The sequence below is a fragment of the Gopherus flavomarginatus genome, chromosome 6 (assembly GCF_025201925.1).
Source record: "Gopherus flavomarginatus isolate rGopFla2 chromosome 6, rGopFla2.mat.asm, whole genome shotgun sequence".
Lineage (NCBI taxonomy): Eukaryota > Metazoa > Chordata > Testudines > Testudinidae > Gopherus > Gopherus flavomarginatus.
Window position 1 is genome coordinate 129,186,272 of NC_066622.1, and position 25,011 is coordinate 129,211,282.

Sequence of the window (25,011 nt, forward strand, 5' to 3'; positions counted from 1 at the left end):
TTTTGCACAACACATTCATGCTGCCAGCATTACAAGGATTTTTCTTTCATCTGCTCCTTTATATATAAGACTCCAAAATACTTTTAAACCACTTTATAAATATCCTTCTAAAAACCATCATCACATCTTTAGAATGCTGCTATGCTAAATTCCTGCCACTAAAGAATGAGGTTAGAATCAGGGAGGAGCTATAAGTGGAGGCTGAGGAACAGTAGCAGCCTCACATGCAAAATGTTTGAACAAGGGAGTCTCAGTGTAAGGCTGGGGTATGTGAGTGCTTTTCTACAGAAATAACACACACATACCATTTATGCTATAAAAATGTTACAGGTAGGCAGACTTCTGTAATTTATCTAATACTTTTTTATATTCATGCTTCCTTGGGTTTCATGCAATTTATTAAGTTTTCAGCCTTGCCCGCAGCAAAGGGATAAACAAAAGCAGATGTGAGACTCCCCTATTTAAGTGCCCGCCAACCTCCTGCAAAGCATGTAACCAGCTGGAGAAGACTGATTAAGATCAACTCGGCGTTTACCATTCAAACTGCTCTCTCCTCCTGTTATGTGCCCTGAGTTCCAAAGGGTAATTTGGCATGCCGCTGTGTGGATGTTGCTTCCTTTAGAAGGGCCCATTGTATTCCCGCCCAAGAGTTTGCTAGAAGACATTCTTTGCTGGCCAAAGGCTAAACAGCCCAAAAGGAAAGTTCCCTGGAGAACAAGGGTGACAGAAGTCTTTGGTGCATCAAAGAGGGTAGAGGAATGGGAACAAGTCCATGCTGCGCTAACTTCACCCAAGCTGGCCTGGACAAAAGGAAGAACCAATGGGATTGTTATCCTAGCCAACAGGTTACACATTCGTTGCCCCTTCCATCCAAGGATACCAAAATGCTTTAAAACATGATTTAAATCTTCACAGGAACAGTGAGAAGGATACTATCACAACCCCCATTTTACAGATCAGGAAATGGGGGCACAGAGCTATGTGAAATGAGTCGATAGCCACAGTCTGCTTTCCGTCAGACTGGGGCCCTCAACCCCCAAGCAACCTTCACAACAGACACTAAATTAGCACCCTTGGTAGAGTTCTAGCAGATGCCAAGAATGGAATGGGCATCTGAAAACAGCAACACCTTCCCACTCAGACAATGATCCCTCCAATGCTCAGTGCTGCTGCATGATTCTGTGAGATGCAAGCCGCTAGATAGATAAATTGTTATTCTGCAATTCTGATTTTAAAATAGAAGGCTGGATTCTCAGGCTCTGTCTCAACTCTCCAGTACTTTTCATGAGCACTAAGTTCACTTTGTCAAATAAAATGCTGTAGCATCTCTTTCCCATCCACCATTTTTCAACAAGATTCAGCCATTTCCTAGTTTGCACAAATCAAGAAAGCCTCAGAAACCACTTACAGCCTCCTGTTATAGCAGCTGTTTCTCAAACATTAACAGCTTCCAGATTAAAGTCTCTTAAGGCAAAGAAGAAGAAAAAAAAATCCAGCTCCTGAGGTGCACAGCTGAAGAATAAAAAACGATTCATAACTGAAAGGGCAACGCCGCCTTAACTACAGTGGCGCTAGTGAGCACAGACATAATGAATTGGGGATTCCCTGTGCCATGACAGGATCAGAATGTGAACTGTAAAGTTCCAGAGAGGATCAATAACTGTCAGAAGAAGAAGAAGAAGAAAGTGAGCACTAAATTCACTCTCCTTTCATCTTCAACAAATGGAACAGAAAATCTGATGGATGACAGAACCCTTCGTTTCTACAGCGTTCTTGTTGAACTAAAGACTGGTGACACTGAGATGATTTCTGACATACGCCTCCGTAGACCCAAAGGCAATTGCCTTAAAAATAGTCTTAAAACTAACAATAATAATGCAGGCAGGGAGAGTAAATAAAAAAATATTAATGGAAGCCCGTGCCAGCAGTCAGCCCTTAGGATACAAGAGTGCATGATTTTGGAAGCATGGACCACATTAAACACAACACGCACCCATGCCTCCCCCATAATTAAGTTAGAGATGCAAGAGGAAAAGCAACAGAGGCTGTCTGCTTAGTTTCTCTGCTTGGCAGGCCACAACACACACACTTACACACATGCTTTCTCATATCTTGGGAACTATCATTATATTTTTCCCATTTGCAGAAGAAAAAAACAAGTGAACAATCAGACAAAAAATAATCCCATATATTCAAGGAATGAAGATGCTGCTCAAACAAATGCTAAATCTCTTCCTTCATCCTCTTGTTGCATTTTATACAAACATCCAGCCCACCAGGTCAATTATTATTTTATTTTTTTTAAAAGATGAGACAGAACCTTTTGACAATCCAGCTGGCTTCTGGCACCTTGGCTTTCACATCAGACATTTACCTTGGCGCAAGAGAAGTGGGGGAGGGGAAGGCTTCTCTGCACCCCTTACCCTATGACATACTTCATTATGCCATTAGAGTTCAGCGTGGAGGTACATCCCCCCAACTGTTGACCCAGAATGCTAAACATGTAACAGGATACCCTGCAGTGTGTTTACCTTGCCATGCTTTCACAGTGCAGTATCCTGTAAATAAGCACATGGCACAAAAGGAAAGCTCTGATGCCAGGCCTCGCAAAGAACAAGTAGTTGCTGTTTAACCCTATTGGTTGGAAACTGGGATTCAGGCACAAAAGGTTGCACCCCTCTCCAAACTATCATTTGCATTTACATGGACCCACTTAAAGTGTGCTATGGGTCAAGTCATTCCCTGCTTGGGTGGGAATGAAGGGTCCTGGATGTAGCAGGATGCTGAGAGCTCATGCCCTGGGTACACGCCCTGGAGACCAACTCTGAAGGGGCTCCTTTTTTGCCACTGTAACTGGAGCTTCAAGGGAAGGGATCTGTGTTGAACTCCCCTACAACTAAGCCTGTGTATTTGGCCATGGCATCAGGACCTGAAATTGGCCCACAGACATTAATTCAGCCTTATGATATGTTTGAGGAGAGAGCCTTATCCCCATTTTTTCAGAAGAAACAGACAAACAGAGGATGTGTGACTGGTTCAAGTAGAATCAGTGACAGAGGTGGGAATAAAAACCAGTCTCTTGTATTTTAATCCAATTAAGCCTCTCATTATGTCGGATCCCCAGAATAATTTAAAATCAGTATCTGAAGCCTATCAAAGTTTCATTTTCTAAAGAAACTACTTCATTGCTGGGTTCCGCTAAACCCCATGCTTTGCTTCTGATGAACTGGCACTCCAGGAGAACCCCCGTCCTGCAACGTGATACTATCCAGTACATGAAGCAGCACTCGAGTGCTGTCTTGTGGCTCTGATTTTCAAAGAAGACTAAGGGAGTTAGGAGCCCAAAGACCTCACTCGTTTTAGGCTGAAAATCCCAATCAAAATTTCCATGATATATTTTTAAGGCCCAGTTTTACAAAGAGAGCAAGACCATAAATGGCCACTTCCTTAGATTCTTAGGCCAGAAGACCATTGCGATCATCTAGTCTGACTACCTGTGTAACACAGGCCATAGAACTTCCCCAAAATAATTTCCAGAGCAGATCTTTTAGAAAAACATCCGATCCCAATTTAAAAATTGGCAGTGATGGAGAATCCACCATGACCTTCAGTAAATTGTTGCCATGGTTAATCATCCTCTGCTAAAAACGTACGCCTTATTTCCAACCTGGTTTGTTTAGCTTGAACTTTCAGCCACTGGATCGTATTATAGCCTCTCTCTGTTAGACTGAGGAGCCCATTACTAAATATTTGTTTCCCACGTACATTCTTAGAGACTGCAATCAAGGTCACTCCTGAACCTTCTCTTTGTTAAGCTAAACAGACTGAGCTCCTTCAGTCTATCACTATCAGGCCTGTTTTTCTAACCCATCAATCATTTTTGTGGCTCTTCTCTGAACCCACTCCAATTTCTTAACACCCATTTTGAATCGTGGACACCAGAACTGGACACAATATTTCAGCAGCGGTCTCACCAGTGCCAAATACAGAGGTAAAATAACATCTACTCCCACTTGAGATGTCCCTGTTTATGGATCCAAGGATTTTCGCCCGATCAGCTGATTATCCACCACAACATCTTTTGCCAAGTGTCTGCTTCCCAAGATAGAGTCCATAAAGTGTGATCTACATGCTTTGTTCGTAGATGTATATGTTTACATTTAACCACATGAAAATGCATAGCTTGCTTGTGTCCATAGTACCAAGCGATCTAGTCAGTTGAATCAGTCAGTCTAGCTCCTGTGCATTTTGGAAAAATATTTTCTTCAAGCATTCCCCCTACAACTGAATCTGCATGTTCCAGGAATGTCTACATTAGCAGTGGTCTGTTTGAGATTTTGCGTCCCAGAATGAGTTTGGGTTCTTCTGGTATCCTGGTCAAATTCCACCTTGGACAGTTACATTTTACATAGCTAAGACTAGTGCTGTGCCTTTAGCTTGAGAAAATGTTCTTCCTTTTCCCCTCAAACAAGCAGCTGTTTAGTGTTGTTGGTGCAGAAGGGCTACTCTATTCCATTTTGGAGAGAACTACTTCTCAGTGCTGGGCCAGTGTGATGTTCAGACGGAGCCTCTGAAGTGCTTTGAGATTTTTTGTGGCAGACACTACTGTATGTGCGTTATTTTGCAGACCTGAGTTTTCTATGTGAGAGATTATTCTAGCATATAGGAGGATTTTGTAAACTATTTCTCACACACACACACACGAAAAATAAGCTCATCGAGGTCCACTTCATTCTGCCTCAGTACAGGGGACTGAAGACTAGAAGACTTCAAGGTCCCTTCCAGTCCTATATTTGTAGGATTCTATGAAATCAGATTTTTTCCCAAATAGTCATTTATGAAACAACTGTAAGGGCTGGATTCTAATTTCCAATGCACAGGGCCTCTCTCCAAGGGACACTGCAGTCTAACTGATTGCACAATGGTACAGGATACTATGAAAACCCAAATTCTAATCTAAAAGCCACCACTGACTTATTGTGTGAGCTTGGATAAATGACTACACCTTTGAGGGCTCAGCTTTTTCCACCCATAAAATAAGAATAATACTCAGTTCCCTCCTCTCCTGGGGACTGGTACGAAACTTTGGTTTTGCACAGAATGTTGGAAACATGAAGTGCTGTATAAGAGATAACAGCACTTATCTATAACACTTTTGTATACCTGTGCAATAGTAGACTTGGAGAGGAGCACGATGCAATGGAGATCCAAATAAAATCCAGCATGGGCATTTTACCTTGAGGACAAAGAACATACACTAGGAGCAAAGGGAGACCACAAGTTTTCCTCTATGCATATGTGTGGGATTTCCAGTACAACACTCGCCCATTGAAACTCTCCTATAAGAGTTTATTCTCTTCTGAACATGCATACAGAACTCTCATTGATACTAATGGGGGAGAGGAGCATACATCACCTACGAGACCATTTCAGAAAGCTATTGTAACGTTTAAGTCTCCAAGAGCCCATCCTGGAGAATAGTCTTTAGAGATTCTAGGCAGTAGAAACAGAAGCTTCCAAACCTGGAACAGCTGCCCTGGTTGGGAGAGAAGGAGAGTTAAACTGAGCCCAGTAGAGGCTAACTTGACCCCAAGAACCCCATGGATCCAGAACTGTGCAAGAGAGACCTCACACACACATTGGGGGCTCTAGGATGACACGGTACCTCCTCTCCCACTTCCACGTGGCCTTGGGGGAAAACTGCAGAACGAGCCAGGAGAAGCAAAAGCAGCCAAAGCAGGTACCTCTGGATGCTCGGAGAACTTTCTGCACTTTTGTCTGACTTCCTCTGCCTTGAATTGGTTGGCTGTTTGCTCCAACGCTCTCCCACTCCTTCCTCCTCACACAATCTCTTCACCTCAGCTTCGCTTCACACTTGCCCCTGTTCTCTTACAGTCTCCACCCCCCTCGCCCTGTTCCCCTGACCCTTCTTTCCTTACCTTTCCATTTAGCTGAACCCCTCCTAACACCCTCCCCCTCCAAAAACTGTGAACTAACATGCCATTTGTTGGTATCACGTGGTTCACTCTGCGTCTGTGTTCTATCCTTGCCTCTGCCCTGTACGTGTTTTTTCTAGACACTAAGCTCGTTCGCCAGGAACCATCTGCTGCTCTGTTTCTCCAGTGCCTACCACAATGGGGCCCTGCTACTAGTTGGCATTTAGGCACTATTGTAATAAACACACTAAATAATTGTTAGGTTGTTTTTTCAGCTCCTGTCCTCTGTGGGATGCCATCAGATACCCATCACCTCCCCTCATGTCACATCAATATTCAGAGTGCCACAGGCCCGTAACAGCTAGACCCATAAAACCTCGCACTACAAAGTAAATTTACAGGACAAAAGGAATTCAATTCACTTGTCCACCTATTAGAATAAGAATATAGTTTATAACACAGTATATTAATCCAGTGGATTGCCAAATTCCAGTAGCCCACTGTACAGTTAGTTAGTTTCTAGATGTCTGTCAACTGGATTCACACAAGCAGCCCCGTGTACTATAGAATCCAGTTATAAGAGAGATCCATGGCCTTCTCTAAGCACAACACTGTAGGCCCAGAGAGGGATACAAATTCAGTATTTGTTTACTATTTGGAAGAAATACTTCGAGTGGCAACTCTCGCTTATGGAGAAAATTTCAAACATTCTTCATCTTGGTCAGCTGAACTAGAGCACAGCTTTGGATGCAGATGCTACAGCCACCTATTTGCACTACAAAACCGACCAACCAACAGCGGTCACCAGCAACAGGTCTCCAGGGTGATGATAACATTTAGCTGCTGGGGTAAATCAAGGGTGTTACAATAACACTTTCTGTAATGGTGCTGTAAATGGTTTTGTCTTTTCTATACCAGCAGTTAAACCATTTTCAAAAGACTAGTGGGAGGTGGGGGAGAATCTCTTCCTGCCAACTAGTACTGGTAATGGGTCTATTGTCGAATGTAAAGGGTATTCACTACTAGAACTAGGTGAATATTTAAAAGATTCTTCAGCAAACATTCTTTAACATACTAAACAATGTGGGGAATGGACCATTCTTTAAATTTGTCTTGTGCACAGCAGAATGTCACCCTAAGCCTTCCTGGAACCTATATGTCAGGGGTCGGGAACCTTTGGCACGCAGCGCATCAGGGCAATCTCCGGGCGCGCCGTGAGACATTTTGTTTACATGGACCACCCGGTGGCACGGCCCTCCGCAGCTCCCAGTGGCTGCGGTTCGCCGTTCCTAGCCAATGGGAGCTGCGGGAAGCGGCATGGGCCACAGAGACGTACTGGCCACCGCTTCCCGCAGCTCCCATTGGCTGGGAATGGTAAACTGCAGCCACAGGGAGCTGCGGGGGGGCCATGCCTATGGACAGTCAACGTAAACAAAATGGCTCGCAGCCCGCCAGTGGATTACCCTGATAGGCCACATGCCATAGGTTGTTGACCCCTGCCTTATGTGCTACTGGAATACAAATAATAGTTAATAATTTAATTATATTGGAAAATCTGTTTGTTTTCTGCAGTTTAGTGGCAGGGATGTTTGCCAAACCAGTGCATTTTAATTGAGTATTGGAGACTGTTCATGGAAGATAAATCACATTGGGAAGTGGATTCTAAAAGTTATGCTTGTCCAATCAAGGAACAGAAACATATCATGTGTCCTTCACGATGAAGCTAAAGAGGTCAAATATCAAAATGATTGCAAAGAACTACTGGTGGATGATCTCCAGAGCAAAAACTATTCATTGAAACCATTCCAAGAAAAATGAACTAAATTAGAGAAAGTCACGATCTGTTCGCTGACAACTAACCAACAGGAAGAGACACAAAATTCACTGCACAAATTATTAATAGCAAATTATTTAATACAGCTCTTTGCAGAGCATTTAATCAGGAAATCAACTGCTTCCATGTCATCCGTTCATTTGTAATCCAAAAATGGTGCTATTTCTGAAACACACCTGGTGTGAGATTGTCAAAAGAGTGTAGCACCAAATTTCTAAGTATTTAAGCACTCACAACTGGTGCCAGATTTTCAAAAGTCCTCACAATCCAGCAGTCCCCACTTAGATACTTATGGCCAGATTCTTCAAGAACCAAGAACCTAAAGTGTAAAGCTAATTTGGGCTTAGTGTTATTTTTGACTAACTTTTCCCTGCCTTGTTAGCTAGCAGCTCCCAACTTCCATGTGAATTCTGAACCATGAAAATAGCAACATTTTATTTTTTTATCATACAGAAGAGCACCTTTAATTTATTTGTCTCCATTAAAATTTCTGAAGACACCTTATTCCCAAGAGTACTGAAGAGTTTTGCTGTATTACAAGTTTGTAATTTTCACTTAGGAAGTTATTTCCTGTCTGACAGGAAGGAGGAGACAAAGCAGACTGCAGCTGGCTACAGAATTCAAGCAACAGTTAAAAGCAGGAAAGGCAGGCTGCAGGGGAGGGAGAGAACACACACACAGAGCAGTCAGAGAATGCAGGGATACAGAAGCAGATCCATTACTAAGTTAAAACAGCACATCCCAGATCTCTAATGCCAATCTAGGCATTCATCAGAAAGTTGGCTTCTAGCCCGAGGAGTATTTAAACGTCACTCCACCGAGGCGAGATCCACACTTATTAAAACAGGTTTATCTGCTTGCAAATAAACCTCCCACCTTCTTGCTTGGAAGAAACAACTTTGGTCTGCTCCATTCCTTGTCACCCCCAGCCCCCTCTCCCCCCCCCCCAACACATATTGAAAAGCTGATGACTAAAGAGTTACCAGTGCCTGAACCTTGCCCAGATAGAGCTGGTATGCAATGGATTTCTGTTTGTTTTTGTAATAAATAAAGCACAAATGTGAAGAGAAGACTGAGTCACCTCCTTCTCCCTCTTCTAAGATAATCTTTTAAATATTTAAACAAAAACAGTGAAGTGGTTAATTAAGGAAGAAAAGACATTCCAGTTCTCTAATTTCCGGCTGTTCCAAACAATCTAGTCAACATTAAAATGTCCAGCTAAAGGGCAGAAACCTGAAGGATTGAAAATTACCTTGAATGAACAAATCTAAAAATAAAATAAGACATGACAACCTTTCCCTCCTTCCCTTGTTCCCTTTTTAAAGGCTACCTGACTGCCTCATTATCTGGCCCTTCCAGAGTGAAAGCAACAGTTTGCAAGGAGAGCAACAAAACTAAACTACAATTTTTTAAAAATGTAAAGCCCGATTTGAATGGCAGACAAACACGCAGAGAACAGTGTGACCTTTTCTTATCACCCACTGACATCCTTAATCATTTCCAAACAAAAATGCTATTTTCTGCCACTTCTTCATTCTCCAAGCACCTCCAGAGCCTGCTCGGATGGTAAACAGTTAATCTCCCAATATCCCCTGCTGCCTGCGAAAATCAAGGAAACAATTGAGACATTGTCTAGTGAACAAGACTCCCAGGGACTCACATTTTTGTTATGTCCCAGTTCTCAGCCTGTCAATTTTCGCTAGCAATGTTAAAGCCTGACTTGCACCAATACAGTTTGCCCTGCACTGAAAAGGTTCCACTTCATTTATTTTATTAAAGCTACTATGTCTGTTTATCATCTGAAGTCCTCTCCATCCATGACGCTGTAGTTCCCCTTTATCCGATCCTGCCTAGTTGCTTCCTAATTTCAGAGTGGTGTTGAAATATCTTGCTCAAAAAGATTGCCAAAAAACCCCAACGTACATATATGTATAAAAATACCACTGTGTGTAGCATTTTGGCAAAGACGGGGGGAAAGTGTTCTTGCTTTTATATGTTATATGTATATGTATGTTATATACACACACACACACACACACACACATCTTCAAAATAGACTTTGGATTTATTTTTTTTTGGCATGCTAACCAAAAGGAGAGTAAACTTAAAAAAAGATATTCTAATGTCCAATAGTAAGACCTATACCACACTTAAAGCAGCAAAAATAAAACCAAGAAACTAAGCCTCACTTTTCTCTATTGCTCCCTGTTCAACTGGCTGCATTTCCTGTCTGCCTTTTCACAACCACTGGACTTTTCGGCCCGAAATATCTCTCTCTCGCTCTCTCTTCCCGCCCTCTCCTCCCCCACCCCCTGCTTCCAGCATTTGAGTGCTTTTTTTTTTTTTTTTTTTTGTTACGCTCCCAATACTTTATCTACATGAAAAGCACACACAGCGGTCACCAGCGTTTCCTGTTTGCAGAGTGTGCTTTAACTATATCACACCCTACACTGCTGCGATGGAATGCGCAGCATATGGCATTGTGAAAGGGTTTACTGTTGGATAAAGGCAGCAATGCAGTCCTGCTGGTTTATATCAAACCCTGTCATTCTCTTCATGGAGGTCTCTCGGCTCTCTAAGCAGTGAGGTACAACACACACACACACAACAAGTTTTTTAGCTGGAGTGAGGCCTGTAGGACTGCCTCAACAAAGACGCTCCACATTTTCTAACGTCTTGAATCACAGACAGAAAGACACGTCAAAAAACTAGAAACTTTATGACTGAAATGCATGTAGTTTTCTCTACTCCTTGAATATTTCAGAATTCACTGATTAATATGATCCATTTCTGACTTACGTGTTAAAATCCACCATGATTTGTTTTAAAATTTGCCAAGTCCTGGAGGCTATGTAGGATACCTGATATCGTGTGCCTGATAGGATCCCTTTCCAGGTATCTGAAGAATCGTTAAGATTTTCTGCAGGACGATGTTTCGGCACAATGTTCCAACAGGGGTTCACTGGACAAAGCAAGATCACAGCAGGAACTGGACACGTGATAGCAGATCCCTGCTCCTGGGCAGAACCTCTACAGATCTCAATTGGACTCCAGGTGGGTGTAGCCTCTACCTGCCCAGATCAGACTAAAGAACCCCTGGCTTGCAACTATAGCTATCAAAAGACAAGGCCTCAAATTTTCCTCCTTTCTGAGTCAGTTGTTGCTTTTTCTCTTTATTCCCTCCCCATCTGCCTCCAGTAACGTTTTAGGAATTGCACTTTTGATCACATCATTTACATTTTGAACAAATAAAAACTCCTCCTGAGATTGCAGCCTGGCTTTTGACTAAACACTCACAAAGGTTATTCTTCAAAGTGACTTTTTGTGTACATCGTGAGATTGCCTGCCCATGCCTGGGTGCATCCGGCCAGCAGACACTGCAGTAAGAGGCAATACTTTTAAAGCCCATTGAAATGCATCTGTCCACCCTCTCTTTGTAAAAGGGAAGCCTTACTTAACAGGCATTTATTATTGCTGAACCTGGGTTGAAAGTTCACTGTCCCTATAGTCCAAAGTTACCAAGATTTCTGAGCCCGCAGCCCACATTTAAGTCCTAATGAGCTATTGTACCATACTTGCAGCCATTAACCCTTTGATGTCACGAAGGTCCATTTTTCTCGTGTGTGTGTGTCTCTGTGCTGGCCACTGGCAAGTACAATGATCACCAAAGCTGAAGGACAGATGATTTGCACATTTATTACGTTCCATTCTTCCATCTTTCGTTCCACCTAAGATTGCATATTACAATATACTACAGGTGCAGCATGGTCTAGGGGCTAGGACACTGAACTGGAAGTCAGGAGACCAGAGTTCTATTTCAAGCTTCACTGCTGATCTGATGCGTGATCCTAGAAAAGTCACTTCACAGCTATGCATCTCAGTTTCCCTGCCACCTTTATTTCTCTTTTCTATTTAAACTGTAAACTCTTTGGGGTAGGGTGACTTGCTTATTTAAGCCAACTCCTTAATACATTCACATGATTACATATAATGACGACTAGACAAGAAGCAAAAATTAATCTTCAATCATTTAACAATCAACTCAACTTATTGATATCATAATCAAAACTTAATGATACACCATTCTAATGAACCATACTCAAGTAGTTTGAAATACACTTGCTTCAAAACTGTTTTCCTGGCAAACCTCTTATTGATACTATGATCTCAGTTTTCAACCTGAGCACCTGAGGTAGGGCATCTAAGGCTGAAATGTGCTCAGATTAGTAATTACGCACATAAAACAAAGTATTTTGTTGCCTAAGTATCAATTCAAGCACCCAGATATAAAACAAGGTGGCCTAATTCAGGCAGCAAAAACTGAACATGGGGCTATAAATGTCATTAAGTGCTTCACTGCTTCCTCCTCCACCAACATACAGGTCATGTCCTGGGGTCAATGACTCACCATTTACTCATCCCATTCATGTCTCTCTATGACCACCCCAGATCTCCAAGTGAGTAGCAGCAAAGCTCTTCAAATCCTAACAACGGAAGAAGGTCCTTCAAAATCTTGTACTCTGTGACTTGTTTATTTTTTTATGGGTTTGGGGATAGACTTCCTGGCTGCTGGATCATACTCAAAATTACAAGGACTTTTGTGGTCCTCAAACTTCTCACATTTGCTCTGGCCTTAATCACTTTGTCAAACAGCTTTATAGCATTCTGCAGGAATGGTCCAAAGCATGGTTGCAGTTCAAGACCTTTGGCATCACACTAACGTAGGGGGTTGGTTTTCTTTTTTCAAATAAAGGTCATAAACAAAAAGCCATGGTATATCTTCCACCAAGCAGCTTATCCCTTCAGTTAGGGGAGGAGAAGATTGATGTTTCATCCATTTCTTAGTTAAGGATGAGCAACATGAGACTGTAACTCCCCAAATACACAATAAGAGTTTGTGCATGAGCAATAAATGGCTTGGGAAATAAGATGCCATCACTGCAATGAATTCCAGCCAAAGGAACTTAAGACCTGTCCTTCTCTTCTTGACCTTCCTATTCCCTTCCCAATCCTCAATGTATCTAGAGATAGGGAGATTCCACAACCCACTTCCTGGGAAGTGGGTTTAATTTTATATGAATATCAAGTCAGATGGCCCCTGCTCAAATGCTTTCCTGAATAGGGTTGGACTTAACCATGTGTTTAACGATTTCTTGAATCAAGGACATAACAAGAAGAAAAGGCAAGTTTTCCACCGTAGCAGTTGTGAAAAAGGAAGGACCAAACATGTTATAATTGTCTTGCCAACTTGAGATGTTCACATTACAGAGGTACATTACTCCCAAGGAATTTCCTGCAGATTGATTTACAATGCTGGATTGCAGAAGAAAAAAGTTATGAAGCCAGGAGACCCTAAACTGTACTAAAGGCAGGTGGAAGAGAGTTGGAAAGAATCAAATTCCAGACTTCTCAAAGATCCCATCAGGTTGAGACGAGGCCTAAATAACACTGCAAAAATTCATCCACCTTGTCTGTCACTGCAAAAATTCCTCTCTTTCCCCACCTTCTGAATGACTTTATGATGATATATATCATATGATCAGAAAATAATGCATCGAAATGGGATATTTGTGACTGCTACTGTTTGTACTATGCTAGGTTTGGGAAGCATGGTAGGTAAAAGCATGAATATCAAATTATACATCCCAGAAACGCTTTTACTCAGTGTGACATAATGGAGCATACACAACCTGTGCCAGGGTGTCTTGCTGTGCAGCAACAATTTTGTCTCAGTAAAGTAGGGGTGACGGCAATCCAAAAGGATTTCCAACACAAGAGATACAGAAAACCAAAGATAACTTTCACACAGAACTTGAAACATCTCTTCTGAAAAACTAAGCAATTTGTTTTGTTTTGTTTTCTTGTGAACCTCCTCCCCCCGCCAAACATACATGACTGGAGGTCAGCAAATCTGGGTTTCATTCCCACTCCATGGGCTTCTTGTGTGATCTTGGCCAAGTAACTTAACCTTTCTGTGCCTCTATTTTCCCATCTATATACTGGGGGCTGTAATACTTCCATGTCTCACAATGATGTTCATTCATCAGTACTTGCAAAGTGCATTGAGATCATCTAATGGAAAGCTATACGGAAGAGTATTATTTTTTCCCCCTTTCTCCCCTTATTTCTCAGTTCCAGCTGATAGTGAAGGCAGAATTGCTTCAATACTGCAAGCAAGCCTGTTCCCATGAGATTTCCAGTCCAGTTTTGCAAACTGAAGTGAATTGGATAGTTTAGATAAGCACCCAGGTCTTGAGTGTTTGTTATGAACGGATCACTCCAGCAGCATCATTTTCTATGCCTCTGATCAGAGACAGGCTTTCCCAAACAGGTATTTTCTGAAGGTTTTTTGCTTAATGCCCATGATGCAGGTGGGGCAGTATCTCTGATTTTGGCTGAAGTTTGCATGCACACCCATGCAGCAGTACAAGTTTCTTCCTCAGAAGAGAACACAGATGCACCTGTGGAGTGGCTAGGGAGGAGGGATGGAGTGAAAAGGGAAGTGTCTGATGAACAACATGGATAATCTAAGCCAAACTGTCTGAACTGGTCACCACAGGAACCCTCCTGGTCTCCAGCAGCACAGGGAATGAGTGGCCCTGCGTCCAGTGATGCTGACTTCCTTCCTTCCTAAAGGTAAGTACTTGCTGTTTTCTTTACTGAACAGTGTAGGAAAAGTTTGTTTAAATAGACAACAGAAGGCTTTGACCACTCAAAGCTACGTGGGAAACAGAGGCCTTTGCTGCCAGCTCTTATAAAACATGGTGACCCTGCCTTATCCTAATTCATGATGTCTCCTGGTACACACTGTAATCATTGCTCACGTTCAAACAACATGTAGACTTTGGCTCAAAATCAGGCTGCATTATTTAACGCCTAATTCTGTAAACTTCAGGCTGACTTCAGCCGCAACTCATCTGTGAAGGGAGGAGGCCTACAGTGAGCAGCCTTGTGTCGTCCCACCCCGACGACACAACATCTGCGTCTGGCAGGCTCACCCATCTGACTAGCCAATATCCCCCACTCCTGCAACAGCTCTTCACCTTGAGCCAATGCAACAGCATCGGATCGCTGGGGGCTGTACTGGCCTCACAACTGGGCCACAGCGACGGAGGCTTCGCAGTGTCTCCCACAAGACCACTTTTCAATGTGGGAACTCTGCTGTCCAAGAGTGGATGAATCACCAAAGCTTTGTCTTAGGCCCAAACCTCTTCAACTGGATTTAACATGCATACTGGAGCACAGTATAAACTTGGCTGTACGTGAAGCCATTTTTAACATAGCCTGGCTACCTAGAGTGAAAGAGGCCAACCCACGTTAGAACAGAGGGTTTCAAAACCACATTCTAACTTGGGCCTCTACCTGGGTTAGGAAATAGTTGTTCCAAAATGACTTTGCTGAATCCATGCTAGCCAGTCAAATGGTATCAGAATTTGATTATAATTATTAGCGCTCAGCGCATACTGGGCAGTTTATAGACAAAAGGTACAAAGAGAAGCTTGATATCTAAACGACCTTGTTTCAGCCTCCATCTGATTTTAAGCATACACTGTATCTAAAAGGCCTGTAAAGTTTCACTAGTAGGATACACAAGAACATAAATACCAAAATGCCAAGTCTCTGAAATACTCTGAGCCACAGGGCAAGCTGCAACACTGTAATTCACCAGAAACACCACTCAATGGAGGGCATGGAGTGTGCATTCCAACTTCTCAAAGAAGGACTGCATCCAGTGTGGCCAATTCTCGTGATTTTATTGGGAGTTTGCGATATTTGCTATTTTTCTTGAAGCCCAGCTTCAGGAGTCAAGTGATTAGATGAGAACCTCAGCTTTCATTTAATATATATATATAGTTTCTAACCCTAATGATCTGGAGGAAAGCTTGAAAAAATGCAATCCGAGTATATCCTAAAGGCTTAGAAACCAGACGACAAATTTAAAAAACCCAACTTATGGTTTTCTTAAAAAAAAAAAATCTCATGATCTTTTGACATCTGCCTGACTCATGATTTTTGAACAACTGAGGCTGGCAATACTATACATCTTGTATGCCAAAATCTATTCACTGCTAAAATATCACAACACTCAAAGAATTTAAAATTCTAAAGGAGAAAAGCCACAGCTGGTATAAGTTCTCACAGCTCCCATGACTGTAATGTAGCTATGACAATTAACACCAGCTGAGGATTGCCCCATGGTCTCCAAGAGCCAGATTTCTAAAGGGGATTTAGGCACCTAAAGAGGCACAGATTGCCTAAGCACCTAAGTCCCTATTCAAGGGTAAAGATGCAGTCATTACAAAGATTGCCAGCTTTTAATATCTCAGCCTTCAGGGGCAGGTTCGCTCAATGAAAAATGGAAAGAGCCCATCATTGACTCAGGTTTTGTATGGTTTTGGGATCATGTCACATCATGGTGCAATGGAATAAAGTGATTCTAAAAATCCCAACTGCCTCTCAGCTGTACCAAATTATGAAGATAAATCACTTATTTAAAGACCGTAATCTACTCTAAATTATTTAGCATAAATAAAATCATTAAACTGAGCCTACAGTCAATAATATAGGTGTTCCATAGGAGTTAATTCCATACCATTTTATGCTTCCTGTGCTGCTGTTCTTGGGTTTTTCATTTAGCTCTAAATTCTCAGATTCGAACAGTGATTTACCACAACCCCTCTCCTCTAAAAATCAAAGGAATTAGCAGTGAATGATTTAGTCACAGAGGACACAGTCAGTTTTGTGGCTAGATCTCAGTCGACTATGAATATTCAGGGTACAGCGATTCTGCACACATTTGAGTTATGTACTTAAGTATCATATTGTGTATTCCATAATTGCCAGGACAGTTAGACAAAAGGGGTGAAAAAAGTGTTCAGCAAGAGATTCACTGAAGTTTTCTAAATAATAATTTGTATAAGGTCTTAAAGAGTACTGCAGTACCATTGAAAAAGATTGCATGCTTGGCCTGAACACCAAACAGTACCCTGCTATCTTGGAAAACAGGCAACCCCTGTTAACACACAAAACATATTCTCCCTTCCCTACCTACACCCAACTGCGCCATTCTTGTCAATAAGCAATGAAATGAAACCCACACAAATCCTTCCTTCTAAAGTGCCACATGATTCTAGTCAATTTCAACACGTAGCCTGTCTACCAAGATTGCTTTGAAGGAAAAGTCCCATCATGTGCATACCTGCTGCCTCAAATCCAAAAACAACTTGGAGGTTATGGCAGAGGAAATGCCGTTACTCTACAACAAACTATTAAACAAAATATTAAAAACAAATAAATCAAGGAGCTTTAAAACCCATAGCTGGGAACTTCTGGCCCACACACACTAACCTACGATTGCAAAATGTTTTGCTCACAAATAGCTGTACGTGCAAAGATACATACCTGTGCACGCAAAACTGTGACACATTTGTCCTCTCTACTGTTTGCTTGGACAGGAATATTTTGGGGGTGCATACAGATGCTTGTCTTACTTAAGACAAACTCAAAGTCCCTTAAAGAAAAGAAAAAAAGAAAAAGGCAGTTGCAAATGGAAACCACATCAAAAAAAATTGTTTTATTGTATTTATTTGCTTTTCTCCTATGGCTCCTACTCCAAATAATATGGTAAATGGTTTAATTCCTTCAAAAATGACCACGTTACAAATAATCGCTGTTCTCTGTGCATGATCAATACACGGAGAACAGAAAGAATTCAGATGCCTTAACTTTCACTTGTCAAAACACTGTTTTCCCCTCCTTAAGCCAAATTTCAGATAGATAGACAGATAGATACTACAGTATTGTGGTTCTTTGTTCTTGGGGATTCAGACTACTCCATGGCTGTGCTCATTACACAATAGAAAAGCCAGACCAAATAGTACCACCCTCCAACGTAAAATTTACATTGACTTCAAAAGTGTACCCTGCAGAAAAAAAACATGGGAATTTTTGAAGACTTTTACCATTTTATAAGATACACACTATACCATAATACCGATTTTGGTACGGCATGTTTTTGCCTAGTACAAAGCAAGCTAAATGTAAGCTTTTGTATAACAAAGATACCAGAGGTAGTATCCAATCAAAGGCCCCTAAGCCACAATGTTACTCTATCATCTGCAGTAGTTATAGCTTAGTCAGAATACTGCCTAAGAAAACAGTGAATGAGAACTACACAACTTACAATATTAATAAAGGAAGGGAAATATAATTTTTATAAAGCTGATTAAAATACCATATAGAGGAGCAAAGAATCCTGTGGCATGTTATGCCTTATACAGACGTTTTGGAGCATGAGCTTTCGTGGGTGAATACCCACTTCGTCAGATGCGTATAGTGGAAATTTCCACGGGCAGGTATATTTATGCAAGCAAGCTAGAGATAACGAGGTTAGTTCAATCAGGGAGGATGAGGCCCTGTTCTAGCAGTTGAGGTATGAAAACCAAGGGAGGAGAAACTGGTTTTGTAGTTGGCAAACCATTCAGAGTCTTTGTTTAATCCTGAGCTGATGGTGTCAATTTTGCAGATGAACTGAAGCTCAGCAGTTTCTCTTTGAAATCTGGTCCTGAAGTTTTTTTGCTGCAGGATGGCAGCTTCAACCTCCCTGTCCACACTATAGCAGACCTTAAGGTGGCCATCCTGCAGCAAAAGAATTTCCACTACATGCATCTGACAAAGTGGGTATTCACCCACGAAAGCTCATGCTCCAAAACATCTGTTAATCTATACGGTTCCATAGGATTCTTTGCTGCTTTTACAGATCCAGACTAACACAGCTACCCCTCTGATACATATAGAGGGAATTATTCAGAACATGGAAGGCCTAAAGTTCAGATCATTTAGTTCCTCCCTACAAGACTGGTGAGCAATCCTTGTCTCCACTCCACTTGCCTGCTCTATTGCATCTTAACAAGCTGCGCCTGGTCATATACACAGACAAGAATCCTACTTCTGAACAGTGGCATTTTGTCAATTACACCGCCCCGAGGGCACACAGGGACAGAGCATCATGGACACACAAGATTCCAGGACAACAAACACCCCCTGTAAGTTGGGGATCATCCAAACTGCCCAGCTGGATATGATAGATCTTGAAACCTTTGTTCTTGGAAGACTGAATGTTGACAAGGGGAAAAAACAAAACAAAAGCCCAGTATTGTACCCCAAAAGCAAAAATGTTATTTGTAGACTGAATTCAAAATTCTGGCCTGCCAGCCTTAAGAGTGTATTCTTAAAAGAACTGCCGCCTCGTTTTCTTTTCACCCTGGACACAGACATGCACCTGGACCAAAACAAGATGCAAAGCTTTACTAGACAACTGAGGCACTGAAATGCAAATAAATGCACTGATTCTAAATGAAGCCTCTTGCGGTACATTCTAAAGCATACGAAACACACAAACAGAGTATCTCGCTCAGTGTTTCTTGCATGCGACCACCAGGGTTTTTTTTGTGGCCACAGCCTCCTGGGCTGTGATGGGGTGCCCCCCTTGGCTCCTGGATGCACTGCCTTGGTGTTGATTGCTGGGACCACCAGCAGGGATTGGGCTCTGCCCTCCCTCTGCAGACATCTGGGGTACAATGCTGGAGAAGAAATCAGCTAGTGTATTTCCCACCTTCCTGGGGCAGTTTGGCTCAGGCTTTGGGCCTCAGCTCTGGGGTGGTGGAGTAGCATGTTCTGGCCGAGGGCTTCCGGCTCCAGCTCTGGACTCCGGCTGTGCGGTGGCAGGCGGCAAGCTCTGGCTGTGGAGCTTTAGGCTCCAGCCCCCCGCTTCGACACCCAGACCCCCTCAACCCCTATTGCCCCTGGCCCCCGCTGCCCCTGGCCCCCACTGCCTCCCCCATCCAGGGGCTTAATTTGTCCCCTGGCTTGACAGGGCTGAGTCAGTCTGCTGTGAAAAGTGATACTTGCATGTTTGTTAATATCACTTTTCACAACAAATTTACTAGCTAACCATGAATAAATTATAATGATTTCAATGTGTATATGTGCATAATTATTTGTTTTTCCTAAAGCTTATTAAGTATTTTAGGGGAAAGTTTGAGAGCGGTCACCCGCAAGCATTGGTGGCTGCACTCTGAGACCACCAAAAAAATTTGTCCTGAGAACCCCTTTCTAGCTGACATTCTCAGAGGCTTTGGAGACCCTCTAAAGCACCATATAAAGCAGTTATTAACCCAGCCCTCAGCATTGGAGGTAATCCAACCAAATTATTCATGCTGATCTTTTGCTTCAATTTTTGTAGCCTTAACTTCATGTGCTTAAACTAACCTGAAAAAGAGGACAGAAGACAAATAAATACCACCATGGTAATCATTAGAATGCAGCCCTATTCTGCAGTCCTTAAGCAAAACTCCCACTGAAGCCAATGGGCATTTCACCTAAGCAGAGTGTAAAGCACGTAGCCCGAAGTAGGAGTTGTGTGACTTGTGGCCAAGCATTCGTAAGAAAGCACTCTTAAAACAGTCCTTTCCTCTCTTTGTAATCCAGCAATAAGATTAGCCCAAATCTTGATTTCAGAAATACATGAAACATAAGAAGCGATTTGCAGATGTCCATCCTTTCATTACAGATCTTTGAGGCAGCACAAAGGATTTCAAGAGAAAAATCAGCACATGTACATGGCATGCGTACAAGACAGAAGTATGTGTGGGGGAAGGAACTGTTTATATACACATCTATTTTTCATAGCACAACTCAGTGCAGATCGTTATTAGAGAAACTAGCAACACTCCCTGGCGTGCTGTACATCAACAAATGGTGGCACTGAAGAAACCTGACACATCCCAGTCCAGTTGGCATCTGCATTTATTTAGCCCTCTTTCTGCCACCACCACCTCCCCTGGTATGTCACCAGCCACAAGGCCTTCATTTACAAAAAACCCTGTTCTTTATCTACTGGCATGACCAGGAATTGGAGTGAAGAAGGAAAGTGCAGGGGAGGGGAGGGACATGGGAAGGAAAACAGCATTTTTACGTAGCAAGGCAGAGCTTTCTTTTGGAGTGGGGGTGGAGAGGGCGTTTAAAAATGAAAAACATTAAACCTTGCACAAACTTTGTTCCATCAAAACACATTTCTTCCCCCCGCCACCTCTTTCCCCCAGAACATAGTAAGTAACACAAAAGATCACATTACAAATGCCAGCTGTGGCTCTTTTAGAAGGTGGTCTCCATCTCAGAGGTAGTATATGTTCCTCACGGCCTAAGTGGTTGCTATGGTAAGTACACTTTTTATTGAATCGCAGAGTGAAACAGCTCTTAAAGAGCCCCATAAACAGTCAAAATCCACAGAAGATTCCACCTCAGGCTTCCTGAAAAAGGTTTCCAAAATGGATAAGAGAATTTAGAATCTATAAAAACATTTTGAAGAAGTGTCAACTCATATGGTGAGCAGCATTTAAATGGGCAGGGGTGCTGCAGGGAAGGAGACACTAGCAAATCGCTTGTGAGCTCTCCTAAGAGGGGCACACTGTGTCTGAAGGGAGGAGAACTGTTATTTATAAATGGCAGAGCCCATTCTTCTAAACATTAACAGACTTCAGTGAAACCTGAAATTCAATTACACCTCCCATCGTCATCTGCATTTTTAGATTCAGCATTTAAATTGCAATCATATATAAAAATAGGTGACAACTTATTTACAAGCAACACTTGACCTACCTTCAACGCTTATAATCCAATAGCAAAAATCATCCACCAGAATCTATTAAAATCTTTCTTTCCTCCGCCGATAAACAAGTCTGTCACAGCAAAATTTAAAATTAAAGTCTAGCGATGTGCATGTTGCCCTGTAGTTTGCTTTGCTGTGGCAGAGGATGACAACCAGCCAGCCAGCAGAGGGCACATGAGTTATCAAACCCAGTTCCCAGAGGAATGTTTTCATCTCTGATGATCCCATTGGTGACGGGACTGATAAACAAGGAAATAAAAAAAGACAGATTCTTGTTGGCTTATTCACCATTAGAAAATAGATGATAGGCTGGCGGGAGGGAGGCGGGAAGAAGGCTAGGAATTTGTCTGTAGACCAGATAAAAGAGCTAGCGGCAACAGCACAAAAAACAGGAAGGAAAAATAAAATCTTTTAAAAAGTGAATCACCAACATTTGGTATTGACCATTTAAATATCAATGCCGTCTACATTTCGCTCTGCCTTATTCAGGTCGGTTTTTAAAACTATAATTTGAAGAGCTACTAAAACATTTTATCAAAACTATTTAAGACACTCCTAACAAAAGGTCTGGGATTTTTCAGGCTGAAGAGACACAAATATTTTTAAAAAACAGAAATTCCTAAGTTATTTTCATCTTTTTAAAAAAAGAAAATTAATATCTTTCAAGTGTCTGATGTAATCTCTCAACTATATCAGCTTTAGATCCTATATCAAAAATACATGAGCAGTTTCTTTTTTGCATAATTTCACCTTCGTATCCATTAATTATAAAAAAAATAAAGTCAAAAACATGAGATCTGATGATAAAATATATTGAAAGAAATATTCTAACAAGCCGTGAGTCATCTTCTCAAGAGGTTAATTTATCAGCTCAACATTCAGAACCGATGGGCTCATTAGCTAAAAATGCATTAAAAAACAGATATAGGTGAATGTGAATGAGAATGAGTTTGGGCAGTCGTAGATGCATGGTGCAGTATATAAATAAGTCATTTCTTTTAAAAACACTTTGGACATTGTTTAAACACATACTCACATGCGGCTTTCACACTGTAACTTTACCATCACTTTTACTGTATGGGCAGCAATTTGACTCCAATAGCAGAATTCAGTAATGGAACTGGATTTTTCTTGAGATGAATTGTAAACATACCATTTGCTGACATTCACTGTTTATACTAAGGGAAGACGCACCAGAAACCAAAAGATTTTTGTTGTTGTTTATTTTTAAATATTTTTAGCTTGATCCTAACAAGCCATTATTCGAATAAGGCCCTGCCTGCCTAACTCCCCCACAAGATTTGTCTGAGTAACGACTACAGATCAGACGCAGAATTCACAATGCTTCTTGGAGGTGGTTTATTTTTTAATATTCTCCCAAACCCTGTGTTCATGTCAACAGCTTGAAAGTTAGAATTGTAAAGCAGCTGGCTTGGACTTATATAAAATTAAAATGCTTTTGACGGGTGTAAATTTCAGGGGCACTTAACTTCTTCACTTTTCCAAAAAGCAAGAACTTATACGCCATGGATAATATTTTGAAGTGCTGCCGAGCAATAAAAAGCTCATTCCCCACCCTTTAACCTGGCTTTGGCTTGCCCTTTTTCCTGTGTTGAGTAAAAGAAAAAGGATGACAAGCAAATGCTGTTAATGTCAAATGTCATTTCCCCCCTCCTCCCCCCGACAAAGGAAGAATGTCTTCTGAGTTTACTTACAACGATGTGTGCTGGAGATGGAGACCTAGCATCCTTGAGGGCTTGTCTACTCTGAAGGCTCCCTGCCTGAACATCAAGCAGTGGCCATTTCATCTGGAGATACTGGATGGGAGGAAACAAAAATGGGAAAAGAAAAATGAGTTCAGAAAAGAAAGACAAAATAAAACAACAATTCCTAGCTAACGTGGGCAAAAAAGATATAACTTAAAACATATGCAAGGATCCGAAACGAAAAACAAAGAGATGGCAGGTACCTTTGTATGGTTATGTGAAACAAAACTGGTGCAGAGCACTAACATTTTCATACATCAGCATTTTCAAACAGCAGAATAAGGAAATAAAGCAAAATGCAAAGACAATGTTATCTCGAATGAGTTTATTAACAAATCATATCTAGAAGAGGAAAAAACACACACAGAAATAAAATAGCTGAGAAACTGAGAGGGGCAGGGAGGAAGGGAAGAAGAGTGGACAGTCAAGTCTTTAAAAAATAAATAAACAAACTCACTCCTGAATCCCACCATACGATCATCTCACAATAAGAATTTATTCAGCAAATGCCAGTAATAGTAATAATCAACTTCTATAGCTCTTTGTATCTTCAAAGCACCATACAAACCTCACCATGCAGTTCTACTCTGAAAGGCAACTCTGTGTTTACCACTGTTAGTTGCCATGTTTATTTTCTCTCAGTGGCTTCCAGATCAAATGTTCTCAGTTTACAAGTTTATTTTGTGCTACCTTTGCAAATTCAACCACAGGGGTCTGTAAGTCAAAATGGGTTATTTCCTTCTTGAGTATCAAACAACTACAACCCAATACTTGATGGGGGGGCCCACCTAAAAGAAATCTTTTCTGAACCCCCTCTTCTGGCCTTCAAACAACCCCCCAAGCGCCACACCAACTCAAAGCAGCACCAGCCCCTGCCAAAACAACCGATGCAAACATCTGTAGACAAATTTCCACTGCTGCAACGATCAACACCTCCACAACACATCTTTCAAAATCCATGGTTCCTACACCCACCTATCACAGTATGTGGTGTACATCACCCAGTGCACTGAATGCTCCAATAGAGCTAAGTGGTTGAAACCAGGCAATCATCATGCTCTCAACTGAAGTCTCAAAGGAAAATGATTAAAAGACAAAACCACCCACTCTGTGGGTGAAGACTTTTCACAAGGCAATCACTCTGTATCTGACCTATCAATCCTTATAGAAAACCTGCACAATACTTTTAAAAGACAAGCCTAGAAGCTCAAATTCATAATTTTGCTAGACACTAAAAAATGTGCTTTTAATAAAGACACTGAATTTATCGCTTATTATATCAATCTGTAACCCACTAACCCCCCTTTTCTGTCCTGTGATTTACAGTGTTGTTAAAAAGCCACTTCACCTTGAATGGTCCCTTAGTGTACGTGCTAACTACTTATGCTGAATTATCTATTCAACCTTGTATTTATCTGTGACACTCTGAGCACCTTTCCCAGACCAGAAGAGCAGCTCTGTGTAGCTGAAAAGTTTCTCTCTCTCACCAGCAGATGTTGGCCCAATAAAAGATATTACTTCACCCATCTTGTCTCTCTAGCCTTCCATGACACCTCTGCAACCTAACTTCCTTCAAAGGGTTTTCATAGGTGTAACTGATTGGCCTTATAAGTGAAATGTAAACAACCTTGTTGATGATACACAAGAAGAAATAGAGTACAGTTCACTCTCTCACCTGCCTTGATTCTGTGGGTCACTGAAGTTAGCAGAAGAGCTGATGTGCTGAGTAAGAATGTGCTGTTTTTACTTAGTCGCTGTTCAGACTTGAACTACACTTTAAGAAGCAATGAAGTTTTGGCACTGACT

At 41.7% G+C, this 25,011-nt stretch overlaps 1 protein-coding gene across 33 annotated transcripts in view; it reads right to left on the minus strand.

The window, feature by feature from the left end:
* TCF7L2 (transcription factor 7 like 2) overlaps positions 1 to 25,011 on the minus strand; it is a 208,359-nt gene that overhangs the window by 105,350 nt on the left and 77,998 nt on the right. For all 33 annotated transcript variants that reach the window (XM_050958077.1, XM_050958081.1, XM_050958084.1 and 30 more), the window contains one exon: positions 23,155 to 23,256. In XM_050958077.1, coding sequence (XP_050814034.1) covers positions 23,155 to 23,256 — 102 coding nt within the window. The remainder of the gene's footprint in view (positions 1 to 23,154; positions 23,257 to 25,011) is intronic.